General features: G+C 46.7%; 2 protein-coding genes across 3 annotated transcripts in view; both read right to left on the bottom strand.

Annotated features, from left to right (window-relative positions):
• Atp6v0d1 (ATPase H+ transporting V0 subunit d1) overlaps positions 1-884 on the bottom strand; it is a 44678-nt gene extending 43794 nt beyond the window's left edge. Inside the window, exon 1 of the mRNA XM_038312421.1 lies at positions 615-884. Coding sequence (XP_038168349.1) covers positions 615-744 — 130 coding nt within the window. The 5' untranslated portion in view covers positions 745-884. The remainder of the gene's footprint in view (positions 1-614) is intronic.
• Positions 885-1526: 642 nt separating this feature from the next.
• The window catches only part of LOC119801788 (agouti related neuropeptide), a 66126-nt gene continuing 45907 nt past the window's right edge, over positions 1527-21745 (bottom strand). Inside the window, exons 2-5 of one of the 2 annotated variants that reach the window (XM_042054218.1) lie at positions 2410-2531; positions 2162-2294; positions 1922-2004; positions 1527-1731 (exon numbers count right to left, since the gene is read on the bottom strand). In XM_042054218.1, coding sequence (XP_041910152.1) covers positions 1549-1731; positions 1922-2004; positions 2162-2291 — 396 coding nt within the window. In that variant the 5' untranslated portion in view covers positions 2292-2294; positions 2410-2531 and the 3' untranslated portion in view covers positions 1527-1548. The remainder of the gene's footprint in view (positions 1732-1921; positions 2005-2161; positions 2295-2409; positions 2532-21745) is intronic. The other variant, XM_038312422.1, reaches the window with a different exon arrangement.

The following is a 21745-nucleotide window of genomic DNA, read 5'->3' as shown; positions in this document are numbered from 1 at the left end:
TGGGGTGGGGTGGGGTGGGAGTCAGGGCCAGACACTTGTGCACGAACTTCAGATTTACAGGGCTACCCTTGCTTTCCCAAACATTCCGTCTGGAAGGCACTGGACGGCCAGCGATTCCAAGTTGGGAGGAACCTCCCACCAAACTGGCTTAGCAATTCCCCAGGAAGGCTCAACCCTCAGACCAACACCAAAACACAATGATTCCAAAGACCTTGGGGGAGGGGAGAGGCTTTTCCACCTAACTTCCCCATGCACTGCCACCCGATAGGCCTCGGGTTGGGCCAGAGTGAATAACGAGGCTTGAAGGCGGACACTCCCTGCCGGCTAGTCAATCCTCAGGGACTCGTCCTTCTAAATTACAGGGCTAGGTCAACGAAGTTAGAGGTAACCCAAGCAGAGGCAAACCACTGCGGTTTTTAAAGTCTTGTTTATGTCTGGGCCCCCGCGCCGAGTCGCAACTACAGGTAGACTCCCTTCTGACATGCCCGCCATCCGCTCGCGGATTCCCAGAGGCCTCGCAGGCCCTTCAAGACCCTCTGTTACCGGCTTCCCGGCTCAGGGCGGCCTCCATTCCGGCTTTTCAAGGCCCCTAAGTCAGCCCAAACCCGGCTCACCCTCGAGAGTCTCGCACTGCACCAGGTTGAGGTAGTCCGCCTGGCTGAGCACCCCGGCCTTCAGGCCGCGCACTAATCCCTCCAAGTAGCCATTGTCCACGTTGAAATAAAGCTCCGGGAAGAACGACATGGCTGCGGCGGGGATGGCGGGGACGGCGGGGGCGTCAGGAGCAGAGAGCCCTGATCAACCCGCACGCAACTAGACTCCGAGATCAGCTGACTCGGCGCCCGCAGAGGGCTGTCAAGTGCGTCAGGTGACGCAAAGCGTCTCACGTGACCACAGCTGGCGGACTCTTAAATACATCCAGCTTCCGGGTAGCCTGGCGCGCAAGCGTAGCTCAGGGGTGAGCGGCTCGCCGTCCTCAGAGCGCCTGCGCACTAAGGCAAGGCTGGGCCTTGGACGTAAAGCAACGACGATGCTGGAAGTCTACCGCGTGATGGTGCTAAAACCCGCAGGATTCGAGCAGGGGCCCTCAATTTAGTTTTCCCGAGTTAGGCGCTTCTGTCTGGCTCTGTAGGGGCCAACCAGGTAAAGGTGATCATGTGTGCTGTTTCTTACGCTGCCGAGGCTGCCTCCTACCAGACGGAAACGAAGGTCCAGAGGTTTTGAAACCAGTGTTAGCTAGACTTTACATCCCATAAGCTGACCTACGCCCGCTTTCCCTGCATTTGTCGCGCTAGAGTCTCTGGGGCTGGCGTGTGACCTCCCGCTATCCCCACAGAAGCCTGGTGCCTTAAAAATCGCCCGTCTACTGGCTCAGAAATTGGAGTAGTCTAGACCCCGAGGTTATAGTGTGTGTAGTTCCGGCATAACGACGCCCTCTACCCTTCGGGGAACCCAGCAACCCATCGATAGCCACATGCAAAATAACCACAGCTTTAGGATTGGTTCCATCCTTTATTCGCGTCCCTGCCTTTGCCCAACATCCGTTGGCTAGGTGCGACTGCAGAGATTCGTGGCAGTACCCAGTTTGCGACAGTAGCAAAAGGCGTTGAAGAAGCGGCAGTAGCACGTGGCGCACGGGTCGCAGCAAGGAACTTGCTGTCCCAGGCAGGACTCGTGCAGCCTTACACAGCGACGCGGAGAACGAGACTCGCGATTCTGTGGATCTAGCACCTGCAATCATAGGGGAACAAGAACGTCTTACCGCAGATGCAGGAAACATCTCCCACCCCGATCCCAGGTGGATGGCAGTGGAGTGTGGGGCAGGGATGGTCTGCCCAGTTTGGATGGTCCAGAAGTGGGGAGAGAGGGTGCTATCTGATGATCCCTACCTGCTACTTTATCCCTTTCCCTGAGGCGTTACCTCCGCCAAAGCTTCTGCCTTCCGCAGCAGAGCCTCTTCTGTTCGGTCTGCAGTTGTCCTCTTTGGGTCATTCAGACTTAGACCTGGAGCAGAGGATGTGAGAGGCACGCCCACCATGCACCAAGTACCCAGCTCCCAGGGTTGAGATTGGGTTTTGGAAACAAGGGTTTAGCCCATACAGGCAGATTTGTGACCAGCAATTGTCCTAGTCCCACCCATCCCCAACCTGACCATACTCACCTGGGAACTCTGGAAACAGGGCTTGGCCAGGCCTTCTCATGCCTTCCAGGGGTGCCAAGCCCATCTGGACCCCCAGCGTGGGAGGCAGTGCCAGCAGCATGGCACAGCTCAGCAGCATCACAGTCAGCATGGCCTGGCTCGGCAGGAAAAAAACCCCATTTAGTTTCTCCTCATCTTTAGAATACCCTACAAATGCTGAGAGAGATCCTCCCAGAAAGTCAGAATTCCTGCCTAGCCTTTGCACTTACCTTTGCTTGCTGATCCTTGTCCAGAGAGTTCCTGGCCACTTGTGTCCTGAGCTTTTATGGCAGAGTCTAATAAAGGGCCTGCACGTGACTGATTTCTGCAGCCAGGGCATGAGGGGCCCTCCCTGGAAAATGGGGACACAAGTTTGTCTTTCTCCCTAGAGCCTGAACCATTGAGAGAAGTACCTATCCAATTTGACATAAGCCTCCAGGAACCAATTAAATTTTGGGAACAAAATAGGGTGTCCAGACCCCAAAATTTCCCTAAGAGCAGAACCTAGGGATGGGTCAGGCTAGAGCCATTAGCAATAATGAGGCAGGCGGCCCTGTGATCTTAATTTAATTTCTGGCCCCACAGATGTTCGCTTAGCCTCTTTATGGCATGTTGTTTCCTTTGTTCCAGGAACTTTGGTCAAGGACACCAAAGGGCCAGTGAGTGTCACCAGGTAAGAGTGGAGTAAAAAACTAGACCCAAGGTTTCTTTGGAAGACAGGTCAAAAAAGCTCTCCCAGCTAAAATCACAGCCTCTGGCTCTACCTCCTCTTTCCCTCCTTTAAGATCCCACCCTTGTTCCTGTCCCCAAGCTCCTTCCACCTAGGGCTCCTGTAAACCAAGGGAACAGAACGCACTGTTCCCAGGGTGGGCACACAGCTTTGAGTAAAAAGCTTTCAGCCCGTCTGTTTCATTAGTGTTAATGGCAGCTCCCTTCCGCCCTGAATGGCCGGGTCTCTGCCCACGCCTGGTCTCATCAGCCAGAGGACATGGCGAGGGCTGCCCACTGGTGGATGTAGCAGGACCCACGGGACCCTCCGTTTTGTTTTTGAGACAGGGTCTTTCTATGTAAAACCAAGCAGACCTCCAACTCACAGAAATCCACCTGCCTCTACCTCTTAAATACTGGGATTAAAGGCATTCGCCACCATGCTTGGTGGGGTTTTAATGTTGTTTTGTTGTTGCTATTGTTTTTGCCTGCATGTTTATATGTCCACCACATGCATGTCTGGTGCCCAAGGAGGTCAGAAGAGGGTTTTTGGATCCCCTGGACCTGGAGTTACAGATAGTTGTGAACCATCATGTAGGTGATAGAAACTGAGTCTGGGTCCTCTGCAAAAGCATGAAATGTTCTTCACCTCTGAGACAACTCCCTAGCCCCGTGGTAGACTTTTTAAAAAAAAAAATCATTCACATGCCCATTTGGAAAGGAATACAGGTTGAATCACCTTGGAGACTCCAGTGCCCAAGGCAATGAGAAAAGATGAAAGAATATATCTGTCAGGATATATAGCCCGGCTCATCTGGACTCTTGTGATCAGGTAGTTGTCTGAGGAAATCCAACCCCCAGGGGTAAACCAGCAAACTGCCCTCTGGCAGCCTTCATCTAGAGCACCCATCAATTAGTGTTTGGGTGCCAGCTTCAAGGGAAGGAGGTGTTCTGCAGAGAATGGGCCTATAGCAAGCAGACGGACACTGGTATCTGTGGTCACACTGGCATTGTGTTCTTCTGCAGGTGACTCAGGACAGTCCTCAGAGCTCAGAGTCTATGTTCTCCTTCCCAGGGTGGGGCATGAGGAGCTAGGGAATGCCCGATTGGGGCTTTATGGGAGTAGTCCCTGAACTCACCCTTGCTGCAAGGAGCAGCCCATTGTTCTCTGCTGAGAATAGTGTAGATAGTCCCTGAGTAGGCCTGGCATTGAGACCAGTTTGGAAGCTAATCTGGAAGTTTGGTGCCCCACTTCAGGACTTTATCTTCTCTAGAGTAACAAAGGAAAGAAATCAGGGTGTGTCCTAGCTGCGTCATTCAGAGCTCAAGAGCGGCAGTACATGAAGCACACATGAGGTCCTTTCCCAGGTCTTATTTATTTATTTTACTTTATTTATTTTTTTGTTTCATTTTCTCAAGACAGGGTTTCTCTGTGTAACACTCCTAGCTGTCCTGGAACTAGCTCTTGTAGATTAGGCTGGCTTCGAACTCACCCTGCCTCCCGAGAGCTGGGATTAAAGGGGTGTGCCACCACTGCCTGGCTCCTAGATCTTTTCTTAAGCCTCATTTATTGGAGATTCTGACTGAGAAGATTAAGCAGGGCAGCTTATGAATTAGAAGGTGCCCCAGTGAGCTGAAGCACACTTAGGATCACAACACACAGGAGGCTGGCTGCTGAGGCAGGCTCTGGACACTTGGCCACACCTATGTAGCACCTGTCCTCAGGACAGCTTGTCACGTCTCCAGTAGGGCTTCCTCCCACTCTGAAGGTCAGCTGTCTTGACAGGGCAGTCTGTGCGTAAGTGTGTCAGCCCATTGGGCAATGACAGACAAGGGCCATGGTGCCTATGGGGCAACCTATGCTCCTGGTTAGGTCCAGGAGAAGAGACAGTTTAGAAACCAAATCATCAAAATACAGTGGCATAAGTGATAGGCAGCAGTACAGTGTCCACCAAGCAGGGGCATTCAGGTAACGAAGCCACATGCTACATTAATAAGGTTCTCTGGTGGAAGAGACAGTCCTAACCTTGGAGCCTCAGAAGCTTTGGAAGCAGCAGGATGACTATCTCACTGTTCTCTGACTGCTCAGCACTCTAAAGGAAGTAAATGTCAGGTCTGCTGATGCATCAGGGTCCAACGGACACTGCAGAAATAATAGAACATGACCCCGGAAATACAGACGAAATTTTCTCAAGAAATAGAATTCATCCAGTGTGGAGATTCAGAGTAATTATCATAGCTGCTGTTTGCCATCAGACAAAAGGATTATCTTTACAATAAAGAACTTCCTAAATGACAAATGAAAATTGTATATTAAGGGGCTGGAGAGATGGCTCAGTGGTTAAGAACACTCCCTGTCCTTCCAAAGGTCCTGAGTTCAGTTCCCAGCAACCACATGGTGGCTCACAAACATCTGTAATGAGATCTGGTGCCCTCTTCTGGCCTTCAGGCATACATGCAGACAGAATACTGAGAATACTGTATACATAATAAATAGGTTTAAAAAAAAGAAAAAATTGTATATTGAACATAAATAATTTGGAAAAAATGAAATATGGAAAATTTAGATGGATACCTTTTCTGGTTTTTCAAGACAGGGTTTCTCTGTGTAGCCTGGGCTGTCCTGGAATTCACTCTGTAGACCAGGCTGACCTTGAATTTACAGAGATCAGCCTGCCTCTGACTCCAGAATACAGGATTAACGGCATGTGTCACCACTGCCCAGCTAAATAGATACTTTTTATTTCCTAATTTATGTGTCTTGATCAGCTTCTCCATAAATTTATCTAATTGTTTATGTACTTTATTCTTATTTTTAAAGATGTTTATATTTTTATTTTATGTACATGAATGCATTACCTTGTTGAGACCCTGTCTAAAGATAAAAAAAAATTAAGAAGACTAGAAAGATAATACAAAAAATCGTTTATGCCTATATTTAGAAAAAGTGGCAGTGTATAGAATGGAAACCGAGAGATCACGATAAATAGAGCATAGAAATGTTTCACTCCAGATGTCAACTTTAAAAAAATAGTGACAGGCCGGGCGGTGGTGGCGCACGCCTTTAATCCCAGCACTCGGGAGGCAGAGGCAGACGGATCTCTGTGAGTTCGAGGCCAGCCTGGTCTACAAGAGCTAGTTACAGGACAGGCTCCAAAGCCACAGAGAAACTCTGTCTCGAAAAACCAAAATAAATAAATAAATAAGTAAGTAAGTAAATAAATAAATAAATAAATAGTGACGGAAGTCACATGCAGTGGCACATGCCTCTAATCCCACAAGTGGGAGAGGGGTCATGACTTAGAGGCCAGCCTGGACTACATTATAAAATGCTGGGTTTTTAAAAGCTAAGTGTTGCCGGTCGGTGATAGCACATGTCTTTAATCCCAGCACTCGGAAGGCAGAGGCAGGCAGATCTCTGTGGGTTCCAGGATAGCCTGGTCTACATAAAGAGTTCTCAGACAGTAGTAACTACCTAGAGAGATCCTGTCTCAAAACAAACAAACTTCAGTACACTAAGTACTTTGACTCAAGAATGTCCAAGGGCCTGTTGGGCCAGTTTGGGAACCCAGAAAGGGAAGGCTTCCTAGGGGAGGAGACCTTTCCCTTGGTCATGAAACTTGAGTAGAAGTTGAGGAGTGTGGGGTAGTATAAGTTCCTTGAATTCATAACTGACACACTGTTTACCCCTCAGTCTGGTTAACACTGCTTAACACATTCTCTTCCTCAAACCTGGTTCCTTCCCAATGGCCCAGCCCAATAAATAGTTGACTTTTTTCACCTGGGCCTGGGAAGCCTGCAGTCCTCCAAGGTTCCGCTAGTGAGTCATCAGCAAACATCTGTAGCCACCACCCCATTGTACAACTTCTGTGAGTGTGCATGGGCCCAGACGACCTGCCACAGCAGCACAGGAGGAGTCCAGAGGAGGAAATTAACATCTGTTCAGTCCGCCTCCCACTCCAATGCCCTTTGCCCAACAGTGCTGCCCTGAAGAGCCTGAGTTTCCTGTCGTAGCTCTCTATGTATATATATACATATATATATATATATATATATATCTGTCTGTCTGTCTATCTATCTATCATCTATGAGAGAGAGAGAGAGATCTCCTGTTTGTGTGTGTGTGCAGGTGTGCACATGCCCACGGAGGCCCAAGGCTAAACTCTTCCTTGATCACTCCCCACCTCATTCACTGAGGCAGAGTCTCGACTGAACCCACAGCTCACCCAAATGCTAGTTTAGCTAGCCGGTTTGCTCAGTGGATCCCAGGTCTCTGCCTTCCAAGCACTGAAGTTACAGGTGGGCTGTCATGGGAACCCAGCATTTACATGTGTGGGTTCTACATCTAAACTCTGGTCCTCATACTTGAACAGCAAGTTAACCACTGAGTTATCTCCCCAGCCCTTATGTATATTGATTTTTCAAATAAGCAATCTTTGGTTTAACTCAATTTATTTATATTTATTTGGTGACAGGGTCTTTATGTAGCCCTGGTTGACCTGGAACTCACTCTGTAGACCAGGTTGACTTCAGACCTCCTGCCTCTGCTTCTGCCTCCTGACCACTAGAATTAAAGGCATGCACCATCACATCTGGCTCTATTTTATTTTATTTTGGATTTTTGAGACAGGGTTTCTCAGAAGTTATGGAGCCTGTTTTGGAACTCACTCTGTAGACCAGTCTGGCCTCGAACTCACAGAGATCCACCTGTTTTAGCATCCCAAGTGCTGGTGGGATTAAAGGCGTGAGCCACCACCATCCAGCTTTATTTTATTTTTTGAGACAGGGTCTCAATGTATACCTCTGGTTAGCCTTGAATTCACAGAGATCTGCCTGCCTCTCTACCTCCCAGAAGCTGTGATAAAAGTTGTATGCCACCATGCCCAGCCTCAATTCAATTTTTGATTCAATGTTTCTTACAGTCAGAATCTTCTGCCTTTCTAATGTGTCCTGCTTTGAGTATAATTTGTGTACTTCCCCAACCCAGATTCTTGTGATTAAATCTGAGCCCCCAGAGGGCAGTGCTGAGAGGCCTATCTTCTGAGACCCTGTAAATTCTTGTCGTAGGGTTCTTATAGAAGGGGTAAGCCTGGCTCTGCCCAGCTCTCTATTGCCTACTGCAGAGTTGATCCTGTGGCCCAGCCTGCACTGCTGCCATCTGTCACTGGGCTCTCACCAGGTCTGCGATTCGCCACATAGCCTCTTCAGTCTTTAAAACTGTGAGCAAAATAAACCTTTTGGTTTTTAATAGAGTTTTAATTTATTCTTTTAGAACATCATACATATATGCAGCATGTTTTGATCGTATCCATCCTCTTATTCTCCGGGGAACCCCACTGGATCGTCCCTAACAAGTCCCCCTCAAAAAATTGCTTAAAATAACCCAGATTTCAATTAGTGCTGCCTGAGTGCATGTGACACCCTGAAGAAAAATAATTCTTCTCTCCCAGTAGCCATCAACTGCCAGGTCTCATGTAACCACGACTATCTTGAACTCCTGATCCTCCTGCCTCTACTTCCCAAGTACTGAGATAAGAGCTACACCATTATGCCCAGCTAAACTTTTTTCCCCTATAAGTGTCCTGCTTCAGGTATTATAGTGGTGAAAAGCACTTCTGCTGCTGGATCTCTGAGGTTCTTGTTGAATTTAGATTCAACTGTAGTTTAGGCTGGCCTAGAACTCATTATGTAGTCCTGGCTGACCTCATCCTCCTGCCACAGCCTCCCTGGTGCAGGCATTCTAGGTCTGTGCCACCATACTCAGGTTTTGGTCTTGCTTTTTAAAATGTTTTTATTAGAGCTGGAGAGACGGCTCAGTAGTTAAGAGCACTTGTCCTGCAGAGAACCTAGGTCCCATCTCCAGTACCTATAACCATCTGTAACTCCAGTTCCGAAGAATCTAATACAAATGTTACACAGACATACATTTAGACAAAATGCTCATACACAGAAAATAAAAATATCTAAAGTAATATTTTCTTTTTTTTTTTTTTTTTGGTTTTTCAAGACAGGGTTTCTATGCAGCTTTTTTAGAGCCTGTCCTGGACCTAGCTCTTGTAGACCAGGCTGGCCTCGAACTCACAGAGATCCGCCTGCCTCTGCCTCCCGAGTGCTGGGATTAAAGGCGTGCGCCACCACCGCCCGGCCTAAAATAATATTTTATTACATTTATTTACTTTTTTGTTTTGGTTGGAAAGCAGTGTATATGTTTTCCGTAGTGCACATAAGGGGGCCAGAAGACACCTCCCCCCATTTTTATTGAAAATAGATTTTTTTATTTACTTATTATGTGTACAGTGTTCTGCCTGCATGTATTCCTTCAGGCCAGAAGAGGGCACCAGATCTCATTATAGATGGTTGTGAGCCATCATGGGGCTGCTGGAATTGAACATAAACACTCTGGGGCTGATTTTTTTTCTTTTATTTCTTTCTGGTTTTCTGAGACAGGGTTTCTCCGGATAACAGTCCTGGCTGTCCTGGAACTGCTTGGTAGACCAAGCTGGCCTTGAACTCACTGAGATCCGCCTGCCTCTGCCTCCCAAGTGCTGGGATTAAAGGCATGTACCACAACTGCCCAGATGATTTTTTTAAAGGCAGGATTTCACAATGTATGGCCTGAAACTCACTATGTTAACTGGGCTAGTCTTGAACTTACAAAGATTCACTTACCTCTCTCTCTTGAGTGCCACCACACCCAAGCTTGGTTTTGTCTTTTAGTGTTGGGAGCAGTGAGACCCCAGATCCTGAATTTCTTGTAATCCCCTGATCTGAGTGCCTACAGCTGCTTGAGCAGAGACATTGCCAACAGGTGTTTGGGATACTAGACCCTGAGAAACGACCACAGCATTTCCTTTTGGAGAACCGTCTGTAAAAACTGTTCCAGCTCCCACTAGAGGCCTAGGTTTTACTATTCCTGGAAAAATAACAGGATGATTTTTTTTTGTTTTTTTGAGACAGGGTTTCCCTGTAGTTTCTAGAGCCTGTCCTGGAACTAGCTCTTGTAGACCAGGCTGGCCTCGAACTCAGAGATCCACCTGCCTCTGCCTCCCGAGTGCTGGGATTAAAGGCATGCGCCACCACCACCCGGCAACAGGATGATTTTTAAAGAAACTTAACAGTGAATGTTGGGGATAATGGCTATCAATTATTGCATCAGTTGATAATAAATATAGAGTCCAATCATCATTATATTGCTGTAAATGTAACAATTGAATCTTTATCATAGGGAAGTACAATTTTGTCTGGAAATTTGCCAAAGGTTTGTATACTCATTTTCCTAGCTTTCCAAAGTAATTGCAGAACTAACTCATAATATGGCGTAACAACACGAGGAGAAATAGGCATATGTACCCACATGATAGGTCTAGATTGCCAAAAAACTCCAGTTGGTGCAAAATGAGATGTTAACACTAATAATTGTATAGGCTTATCATAATCTACCCTTTGTAAATGCACCTGTTCTATACTCTGCATAAGCATTTTTAGAGCTCTTTTGGCTTCCGGAGTATGTTGGGAGCAGTGAGACCCCAGATCGTGAATTTCTTGTAATCCCCTGATCTGAGTGCCTACAGCTGCTCTGAGCAGGAGACCTTCAGGAGTTCCTGATGGCAGGAGAGTGGCTTCTGGTGGGTTTGGCTGGGACGTGGCTATATCTATATAATCTGCCCCTGAACACAATAAAGGCGGCATTCTTGGAGAATTCAAGGATGACCCGTGTCTCTGTCTCTCTGTCTGTGTTTTTTAACCTCCAGCCCCTTGCCCGAATCTCGCGAACTGGGTAAAAGTGCACCGAACGCAGACACGGGAGCGCAATGCGCGGCATTTTAGACAGTGTCTCACTACATGACCAGATTCCCTGGACTCACAGTCCCCAGCACCAGCCTCTCCAGGGCAAGCATGACAGAGAAATGCCTAGCTGTGGATTTTACTGGTCGGGAACCAGCCTGATGTTCTCAGGAATATTTGGCATGTTCAGTGTGCAGGATTTCAGACCTGGGGGCTACAGAACATTTTTTTCTTTTTCTTTTTTTAATTAGAGGTTTATAAAATACCGTACCTAAATATAAAGTAGCCTCTTAGAATCTGTGATGAAGTACTTTTTCCCCCAAAGATACTTTGGCGGGGGGTGTCGAGACAGAGTTTCTCTGTAGTTTTGGAGCCTGTCCAGGTACTCACTCTGTAGACCAGGCTGGCCTCAAACTCACAGAGAACTACCTGTCTCTGCCTCCCAAGTTCTGGGCCAGAGATATTCTTACTTTTCCTATTAGGAGAATGCTGAGGCTGTTTTTCCTCCCTGAATTTTAAGAGAACACCTTCTAGAATGACCAAAGACTGTTGCTATCCCTCTGTTGGAAAGAGAAACCTGGGACCAGCAAGATGGCTCAGTGGGTAAAAGCACTAACTGCATTAGGTGACCTTCTGAGTTTGAGCCCTGGAACTCACAAAGCCTGGGCAGGTGTGTTGCAAATTCAAGGTCAATTTAGTGAAATCCTGTCTCAAAAAAGCAAAAAGGGCTGGATATAGTGGTACAGGCCTTTAATCCTAACACTGGGGAGTTAGAGGCAGGTGAATCTCTGTGAGTTCAATGCCAGCCTAGTCTCTACATATCAAGTTCCAGGTCAGCCAGAAAAAAGAAAGAAAGAAAGAAAGAAAGAAAGAAAGAAAGAAAGAAAGAAAGAAAGAAAGAAAGAAAGAAAGGAAGGAAGGAAGGAAGGAAGGAAGGAAGGAAGGAAGGAAGGAAGGAAGGAAGGAAGGAAGAAAGACCCTGTTAGGAAAATAGAACCAGTGAGTTCCATTGGTTTAAAGAGCCTATTATGCAAGGCCTGAGAATCAGCTTTTGCAGCTGTTGAGTAGGGAGGCAAAGGGCCTGGTGAGGCCAGGCCCATGGACTGCTTTTTGTGTAACCTGTTTCTGAAAACTTTGGAGTGGGAGATAATTCAGATTGTGTTTGTGCGACCTCTGTGCTCCGAGGCGGATAACAGGTTGGCTGCTTTCTGGAACTCCATGGGCAACAAAAATCTTGAAGCCTTAAGCCTATTTTATGGCCCTTTTTGGTATGGAGGAAGTCTTTTCCTCCTTTTTTCTATAACCTTCTACACCCCCATATCATTAGCTCCCCTTGTCTTCTACATGTTGCCTCCATCTGCAGCCTGGATCCCAGGACTCAACTCCCCAAACTCCTTTAATGTCACCCAAGGACAACACATGCCACCCTTGCTATTAATAGCCCTTTTTAAAGTAGAATTCAAGGGCATTTGCTCTGACATCTTTGCCAGGCTCCCCTAGAATCCAGCAGAGCAGACCTGTCCTCAGAGTCAGGCACTGCTATAATGTTAGGAATCAGAAAACACCCTCACAGCAGAGCGGATGCTAGCCCACAAATGCCTTCCTCCCATAGGTCACAGCCTAGCATGCTTCTGGGGCAATCTAGAAAAGAAATGCGCTCAAAGGGGCTGTGGCCCATCAGGGAGGTCCCAAATACAGTTAAGCTCCCCCATCGCAGTATTCCCAGACTCATCACTGCTTCGTCTGTCGTCCGTACCCACAAATTTTGTCATATATATAGCCTGCATTTTTGCAAAGGATGAAGACCGCATCTCATGCCCAACTCCATTCTTCTTTTTTCTTTTCTTTTCTTTTTTTTTGAAACAGGCTTTTTCTGTGTAGCTCTGGTTGTCCTAGAACTCACTTTGTAGACCAAGTTAGCCTTGAATTCACAGCAATCTGCCTGCCTCTACCTCTCAAGTATTTTAATTAAAGAATTTCATTCTTTGGAGATGGTGGATTCAGCCAGTTTTTTGTTTGTTTGTTTTGTTTTGTTTTTATTTTTCGAGACACGGTTTCTCTGTGTAGCTTTGGAGCCTGTCCTGACACTAACTCTGTAGACCAGGATGGTCTCAAACTCACAGAGATTCATCTGCCTCTGCCTCCCCAGTGCTAGGATTAAAGGTGTGCGCCACCATCGCCTGGCTTCTCACCAGTTCTTGAAGGCCTAGATCAGGGGAATGACTGTCGACAAGAAGGAACTAAACCTTGACAACAGCATTCTCTGAGCCTGGCTGCCAAACTGATGATAGTCTTATTCTGCAGAAAAGTTTACATGACTCAGCAAGGAAGCAGGTGTCAGGGGAGCTGGACCAGATTCCTTCCACACTGCCTGGGCCTGCTCAAATCCCCTCCCTTGCCTGAGGCCCTTGGGGTTGAAGGAAGAGCAGCATTTTAGTCAGGGTTCTCTAGAGTAACAGAATTTATAGAATGAATCTCTCTCTCTTTATATATATATATATGTGTGTGTGTATATAAATATGTGTACATATGTGTGTATATATATATATATATATATATATATATGATTTATTAGGGTTAGGGTTTAGGGTTAGGGTTAGGGTTATGTAGTCCAGTTAATCAAACAGTGGTTAGCTATGGATGCAAAGCAAAAATCTAACAGTCGTTCAGTCCACAAGGCTGGATATCTCAGCTGATGTTCAGTATACACTGGAATCCTGAAGAAGTGGGCTCTAAGGCCAGTGAGTGGATCTGCTAGCAGTGTGAAAGTAAGCAGGCAAAGAGCAAGGCTTCCTTCCTCCACGTCCTTATATAGGCTTCCAGCAGAAGGCATGGCCCAGATTAGATCTGGATTAAAGGTGTGTCTTCCTACCTCAGAGATCCAATTAGAAGTAAATCTTCTCACTTCAAACTAAGCAGAAATCCCTCACAGGTGTGTCTTCTATTTTGGGGGTTTTAGTTAATTCCAGATGCAGTCAAGTTGACAACCAAGAATAGCCATCACAAACAGCATCACTAAGGCGAGATCTAGCTTAGACCAGTGTGCCAGTGTGAGGAAGGAACGCTGATCACGAGCTGATCTAGTAGACAGCTACGCTTTGGTTGCGGTCTTGCATCCAAGGGATAAAGCTCTCAACAGTGTCACCTTGTTGATGAGCAGGGAGAGGCCTTTGTCCCTCAGAAGCACCTGTAACTGCACATGACATTTCTGAAAATAAATCAGTGCTGGTTTTAGGATCTTACCTGATCCTCCCCAAACATGATTTCCTAGGCTTCTGCTTCCTGTTTAACAGCCCACCCCCTTCCTCCCAGTAATTCTTACACTCCTGCCTAAAGCCCGAGGGCCTCAGTGCCTGAGATCTACTGTAAAGGTTTCTCTGCTTGCCATGTCCTCCTCCCGATCACCTGACTACAGCAGAGACTTTACACCCTGACCTGTAGAGAACGGACAGGCCATGGTTTCTCCAGGAGCTGTATACTTAGTTGTGTGTCAGAAATTGTCAGAATCATGCCCGCATGGAGGCCAGTTTAAGCCTGAGTCAAATATAGGTAACAGAGTTGGGACCAGGGAGTGGGGATACACGAGATCATAGCAAGAACAGCAGGGTTGGCTGTGTGCTCACCAAAATGAAGGATCTTTAGTGGTCAGTTTTCTGTTTTGCAGTGTCCCAGAGCTACTGGAGAAAAGAATGGGAGGTTGATCCTGGGCCATACAAGCTTCCACACCAGCTCAATCACATCCTGGGTTTGGCAGACTCTTACCTGTGCTTGGGTCCCGTCAAGGTATCAGATGACAAACACCAGCTTGCTGGCAGGAGCAGTGCCAGCAACTGCTGTTCAGACTCTCGCCTTAGACTTCATTTGGCGTCTGTCACTAGGGTTCTTTCGGGGAACAACAGGGTCAGTGTCTCCCAGCTTTCCACTGATTGTTAAAGTGTAAATCCTTGAGGATTAGAAAGGAGGCAGATCCTAAACGGGGTGGTGGTGGTGCACGCCTTTAATCCCAGCACTTGGGAGGCAGAGGCAGGCAGATCTCTGAGTTCGAGGCCAGCCTGAGCTAGTTCCAGGTACAGCTAGGGAGTAAACCCTGTCTCGAAAAACCAAAATAAATAAGAGAGGCAGACCCTTAAAGAAAGCATGCAAAGGGCTGGAGAGATGGCTCAGAGGTTAAGAGCATTGCCTGCTCTTCCAAAGGTCCTGAGTTCAATTCCCAGCAACCACATGGTGGTGGCTCACAACCATCTGTAATGGGGTCTGGTGCCCTCTTCTGGCCTGCAGGCATACACACAGACAGAATATTGTATACATAATAAATAAATAATTTTTTTTTTTTTGGTTTTTCGAGACAGGGTTTCCCTGTAGTTTCTAGAGTCTGTCCTGGAACTAGCTCTTGTAGACCAGGCTGGCCTCGAACTCAGAGATCCGCCTGCCTCTGCCTCCCGAGTGCTGGGATTAAAGGCGTGCGCCACCACCGCCCGGCTTAAATAAATATTTTTTTAAAAAGCATGCAAAGAGTGAGGTAGGCGGTATAGAGGCAAGAGTCCCTCTCCCCAAGGTGTTAGCAAAAGCTCTTGGTATGTTCAAGTGGGATGAACATGATTCCTTTCCCTGGGGTTTTGGGATAAAGGCCTAAGGAAAGATGTGGTGTCTTAAAGTATGAGGACGTGGGGCTCCTACCTCATATAAGTACCTGTCTTAGTTAGGCTTCTACTGCCGTGATAAAACACCATAACGAAAAGCAACTTTGGGAGGAAAAGGTTTATTTAGTCTTATGGTTTATATCCAGGAAAGTCAAGGCAGAAAATGTAAAAGTAAAAACAAAAAAAAATGTACCTATTTATTTTATCCCACAGGACCCAGCCCCTACACAGGGTGTAAGCAGCTAGTGTTCAGAGACAATAAACCAAGTGTGTGTTTGGGTCTGTGTGTGGGTGCATGGGGAAGCCTGGGGACCTCCTCCCCCTCCCACCTCCACAGTCAGTACAGGCTCACAGCATCACTGCATACACTGATAAAAACGAACATCTCTTAGTTGCCCCATTCTTTGTAGAATTTTATTTCGTTTAATGAGCTCCTTCATACTTGGCCAGTAGTCCCACCTTTCCCAGGAAGAGGGCCATAAAGGCCAACTAGCTTTCTGACTTCACGGTGGAACCTACTGTGGGGTGTGATTCTAGTTGTTAGTATCCAGGCACACCTTGGGCCTGCCCCTGGGGAACCTGGCACAGTGTATCATACCTCACCCCTCCACACATGGCAAATAGTTCCCTGACTGTGTGCAGATGCAAAGGTCCCTTTAAGAGACAAGCTCTGCCCACTCCTGATGTTCTCCCAGCTGTTCTTCTGAAGAGGCAAGCAGGCCTTTGCCTGCCTCTCTCTGTCTCTCTCTCTCTGTCTCTGTGTATCTCTCTGTGTCTTTCTCTCTGTCTCTGTCTCTTTCTCTCTCTCTCTCTCTCTCTGTGTGTGTGTGTGTGTGTGTGTGTCTTTCCTTCTCATTCCCTTTATCTCAATAAACTCCACACTCAAGCTCTGTCTGCATGATGGTGGATTCTGTCACCCACCACGATTTGGACCTACCCATGTCTAGATGAAATTAGCCTCCAAATGAGATAGTTTCTATCCCCATATTTCCCCATCTCTTCTATTTCTTCTTACTTCTCTTTACATATGTATGCATCTGTTTGTGTTCTTGTACCTGTCATTGTGTGGGGGTGTGCATGCCGAAGTCAGAAGAAGACATTGGATTCCTTGGAGTTGGAATTGCAGGTGTTTTCAGGATACCCAGTTTGCAATGTAACTGCTGGGATCCAAACTCAGGTCCTCATGATTGAACGCAAGCATTTCTCACCACTGTGCCTCCTCCCTATCCCCCTCTTTCGCTTCTTTCATTCCTTTTCTAGGAAGAATCTTTCCCTGGATAAGCTGCTTGCATGAAACAGGCAATAGCAAGAGGGGTTAGAAGGCAAACCAAAAGATAAGCAGGAATTGACCACTTACCAGACTACATGGTGGAAGGGATCCCACCATTAATCAAAGTGGTATCTGTGAGTCCTCAGACTATGGCCCTGAGGTGATAAAATATTCACTCCAGGTAATGGGAACAGGAGTCAGGATGAAGGAAATGTAGCAATTCATGCCAACAGCCTTAGTACATCGAAATAGGTGAGGCAAGTCAGAAATCGGGAGCACGGCAGTGCGATGGGTCATCTTTACTGTCAGCTTGACTGGGTCTAGAATCACCTAGGAGACATGCCTTTGGGAGAGTCTACCTAGGAGACATGCCTTTGGGTGAGTCTACCTAGGAGACATGCCTTTGGGTGAGTCTACCTAGGAGACATGCCTTTGGGTGAGTCTTCACGGCTCTTCCCAGAGAGATTTAACTAAACAGGAAAGCCTTCACCCCGAATGTGGACAGCACTTTTCCACGGCCTAGAGGCTCCAACCGAATACCAAGAAATTGAGCTGATCACCAGCACACCCTCCTTCCTAACTGAGCATTCGATGTGCCCAACACCTCACAGACATGCACTCTAGCTGTGGTGGGCTGGGACCTTGCTTTTTGTTGCTGGTTTTTTTTTTTTTTTTTTTTTTTTTTTTTTTTTTTTGGTTTTTCGAGACAGGGTTTCTCTGCAGCTTTAGAGCCTGTCCTGGAACTAGCTCTTGTAGACCAGGCTGGTCTCGAACTCACAGAGATCCGCCTGCCTCTGCCTCCCGAGTGCTGGGATTAAAGGCGTGCGCCACCACCGCCCGGCTTGCTGTTGTTTTTTGTTTTTGTTTTTCAAGACATGGTTTCTCTGTGTAGCCCTGGCTATCCTGAAACTCACTCTGTAGAACAACCTGGCCTCAAACTCAGAGGCTCTGAGTCTTGAATAGCTAGGATTAAAGGAGTTTGATACACCTCCTCCAGCAAATCCTTCCTTCCTCCCTTCCTATTTTTAAAGTTTTTTATTTTTATATAGTTTTAATACTTTATTCAACTTCATTTTATGTGCATTGGTGTGAAGGTGTCAGGTCCCCTGGAACTGGAGCTACAGACACTTGTGAGCTGCCATGTGGGTACTGGGAATCAAACCCGGGTCCTCTGGAGGAACAGTCAGTGCTCTTAACCTCTGAGCCATCTCTCCAGCCCCCTTCCTCTTCACTTTCAGAACTGACTTTTAAGTAGTGGTTTTGTTGGCTGTCCAAGTGTTAAGACCCCCAGAAAGCCCAGTTCTAGGCTTCATCTCCACAGATCACTGCAGACTGGGGTCTGTTGTCACTCTGGCTCTTATCCTGGGTCTCCCCACCTTGCTTCTGAAGTTAAAGACTCACTCCCCACAAGGCCCTTAACAGTATCTTTGGATGACAGAGAGGAGCTCCTATTGAGCTTTATCTGTGCTTAGTGCATGATACGGGGTATCACCTGGACCCCCGACAGGCACAGCAGCCGATCAATTTTCCAAAATTATTCAGAACACTCATGACTCTTTATCTGGGCTTCTCCAAGACTGGCTCACAACCTGATACAGCCATTGGTGGTCTATTGACCAATGCAGATCAACACATTTTCCTGGGATTCTAGGCCACCACACATGGCTTGAGATGAAATCTTTCTATGTTGCCCCTACTAGTCTTGAAATCCTGGAATGAGGCCAGGCAGGTATAGTGACACACACGTTAGATCCCAGAACTCAGGAAGCAGAGGCAGGAGGATCCTCGATATTTCCAAGGCCAGGCTGCTTTACATAGGGAGTTCCTGGATAACCAGGAACTATAAAAAGAGACCCTGCATTACAAAACAAAAAATTAAGAAAAAATAAAGGGAGGGAGGAAAAGAGGGAGGGAAAAAGAGAAGAGGAAGAAAGAGAAGAGGAGAGAAGAGAAGAGGAAAGGAGAGGAGAGAGAGAAGAGAAGAGGAGAGGAGAGGAGAGGAGAGGAGAGGAGAGGAGAAGAGAAGAGAAGAGAAGAGAAGAGAAGAGAAGAGAAGAGAAGAGAAGAGAAGAGAAGAGAAGAGAAGAGAGAGGAGAGGAGAGAGAGGAGAGGAGAGGAGAGGAGAGGAGAGGAGAGGAGAGGAGAAGAGAAGAGAAGAGAAGAGAAGAGAAGAGAAGAGAAGAGAAGAGAAGAGAAGAGAAGAGAAGAGAAGAGAGAAGATAAAAAGAAATCCTGGACAGAACCCAGTCTCTTGTCTGAGTCTCTTTAGTACCCAAGACTGCAACCAACGCACTCAGTTAATAAAGATCCATCTACTTATCAAGACAGTGTCTTGCTATGTCATTCTGTGTGGCCTGGAACTCAAATATGTAGACCTTAAATGTAGAATTCAATATGTAAGCCTTCAACTTACAAGAAGTCTCCTGCCTCCATACCCTAAATACTGGGATTATTAGCATGCACCACCACGCTCAGTTCTTTTGTTTTGTTTTGTTTTGCTTTGTTTTCGAAACAAGAGTCTTGGGTGTTGGGATTAAAAGTGTGTGTTATTATACCCAGCTTGACTATGTATTTAAATTTTTATATTTAAAATAATATATTTATAATAATATATTACAATAATAAGTAACTTATATTTATAATAATATATTACAAATTATAATAGTAAATAAATTATATTTATAATAATATATTAACAAATAACCTAGAAGCTGGCTGTAATGTCATGTTATCCAAGCACTCACCAGGTTGAGGTAGAATGATGGCAAGTCAGGGCCTGATTGTATGTACTGCGAGGAGGTTGGGGGTGAACCCTGAGATGCAGCTCAGTTAGTGGAATGATTGTGTGGCATGCACTGAGTCTTGGTTCAAGCCCAGACTCTGAAAAACTGGATGTGATAGCCAGCTGTGGTGGCAGCACGTGCTTTTAATTCCAGTACTTGGGAAGCTGAGGCAGGTGGATCTCCAGCCTGGTCTACATGGAGAATTTCAGTTCAAGCCAGCCAGGGCTACATAGTGAGACTGTCTCAAAAAAACATACAAAAAATACACACCGGGCTGGAGAGATGGCTCAGAGGTTAAGAGCACTGGCTGCTCTTCCAGAAGTCCTGAGCTCAATTCCCAGCAACCACATGGTGGCTCACAACCATCTATAATGAGATCTGGTGCCCTCTTCTGGCCTGCAAGGATACATACAGGCAGAACACTGTATGCATCATAAATAAATATTTAAAAAATACACAATTAAAATTTTTAAATAAAAAAGCAAATTTTCTTTTTTCTGAGACAGAGTTTCTCTGCATAGCCTTGGCTGTCCTGAAACTCACTCTGTAGACCAGGCTAGCCTGGAACTCACCGAGATCTGCCTGTCTCTACCTCCCAAGTGCTGGGATTAAAGTTGTGCGCCGCCATCAACTGGCTAAGAGTAAACCTTTTTATACCTACTGTCCAGATCCTTTCATAAACTGAATTAGGGCTGGAGAGATCTCAGTGGTTAAGAGCACATAAGAGCACATACTGCTCTTTCAGAGGACCCGAGATTATTCTCAGCACTCACACTGAAAGGTTCCCAGCCACCGATAATTCCAACTCCCAGGAGTCCTACTCCTTTTCTGGACTCTTCAGGCATCTGCACACACCTGTACAGTCCCACCTATGCACACACACACACACACACACACACACACAGAGAGAGAGAGAGACAGAGACAGAGACAGACAGAGAGAGAGACAGAGACAGAGACAGAGAGAGACATACACATTCTGTCATTACGTCTCTGCTATACTTGCTTATCACCTATTCGTTTCTCTATAGTTAAGGGTTTGTCTCCTTTGGGGTCACATTGCTTTTGTCGTTGTTGTTCTTGTGAGACAGAGTAACCCAGACTGACACTGAACTTGCTATATTGCAAAGGATGACCCTGAACTCCTCATTCTCCTACTTCCACTTCCTAAGTGCTGTGATTACAGGCATGTGCCACCACTACTGATTCTTTTCCTCTTTCTCCTCCTCCTCCTTCTTTGTACTGCTGAGGGCCTCAGACACGCTGGGCAATGATCTGCCATTGTGTTATAGCCTCAGCTCTGTAAGAGTTTCATAATGAAGTCAATAAATTTTGGATATGCTAGGTATGTAATAATCACATTTTTCCTGAGTGTTTTGTTATTGAAAGTAAATGCACGCCCTCTTGTGGCTGCATGTTTACCAGCACTTCACTTTTGGAACTTCCTCCTAGCCTGTCACATGTTCTGTTTTACACACACACACACACACACACACACACACACACACAGAGTCCCAAACCTGGGACACACTGATTGAGGTGCCTATTAACATATCAAAGCAGACATTGTCTGCCAGCCTCTCAGCATTGTCAATGCCTGTTATGGAGAGAGACATCCTGGCTGGCATACCCTGGCCCCTACCCTTCAACCTCTCCAGTCTGGGCGCTTCACTGGCCTTCCCCTAGCTCCGCTTCCGTATACAATCCAGTCATTTTTGCTGTGCTGGTCTCTTGCCCTCTTGGTCTCCTGGCCTGGTTCCTTCCTGGCCTCTTGGCCTCAGGTTCCTCTCTTTTCCTTTCCCCTCTCCCTCTACCCCTCTCCTCAGTCTTCTGGGCATGTTCAGTCTGGACTCTTCCAGATGCCTTGGTCCCTGCCCGTGCTCTCCCTTTTATCTATAATTAAAAACCTCAACCCCTTAGGAGCAGTTCTTTCATTTCTGCTTTTCATTCATCTGGTGCCAAAACCCGATAGGAAGAGAGAGAAGGGTTGGAAAACAAAATTCCATGGGAGGGGGAATTCCTATGAGCCTTCTTTATTTCTTGTTCGTCATTCACCCTTACCCCCTCCACCTCTATCCTCACCCTGCCCGGTCTTCTCTGGTCTCCCCATCAGATTTCAGAAAATGACAACTGTTGAGCTGGAAGCTCCAGCTCACTCCTGCTGGATCCATAAAGCCCCATCCTCTCTCTCCAAACCCCACCCTCTCGGAAAATCTCTAACAAAGAAAAGGCTCCTCCCCTGAAGTTGCCAGGGACCCAAGTCCCCGACTAAAGCGTACCATACTTGGGCACAAGCCCAGCTTATGGAGGACACGTCATCACCCCTCACCTACAGGGTCTTTAAGTTCCCTTTTTAGTTCCAGGACATGATTTCTGGGGCT

Source organism: Arvicola amphibius, chromosome 15 (genome assembly GCF_903992535.2).
Source record: "Arvicola amphibius chromosome 15, mArvAmp1.2, whole genome shotgun sequence".
Classification (NCBI taxonomy): Eukaryota; Metazoa; Chordata; class Mammalia; order Rodentia; family Cricetidae; genus Arvicola; species Arvicola amphibius.
Note: the sequence above shows the minus strand (reverse complement) of the source record. Positions and strands in the feature narration are given on the sequence as shown.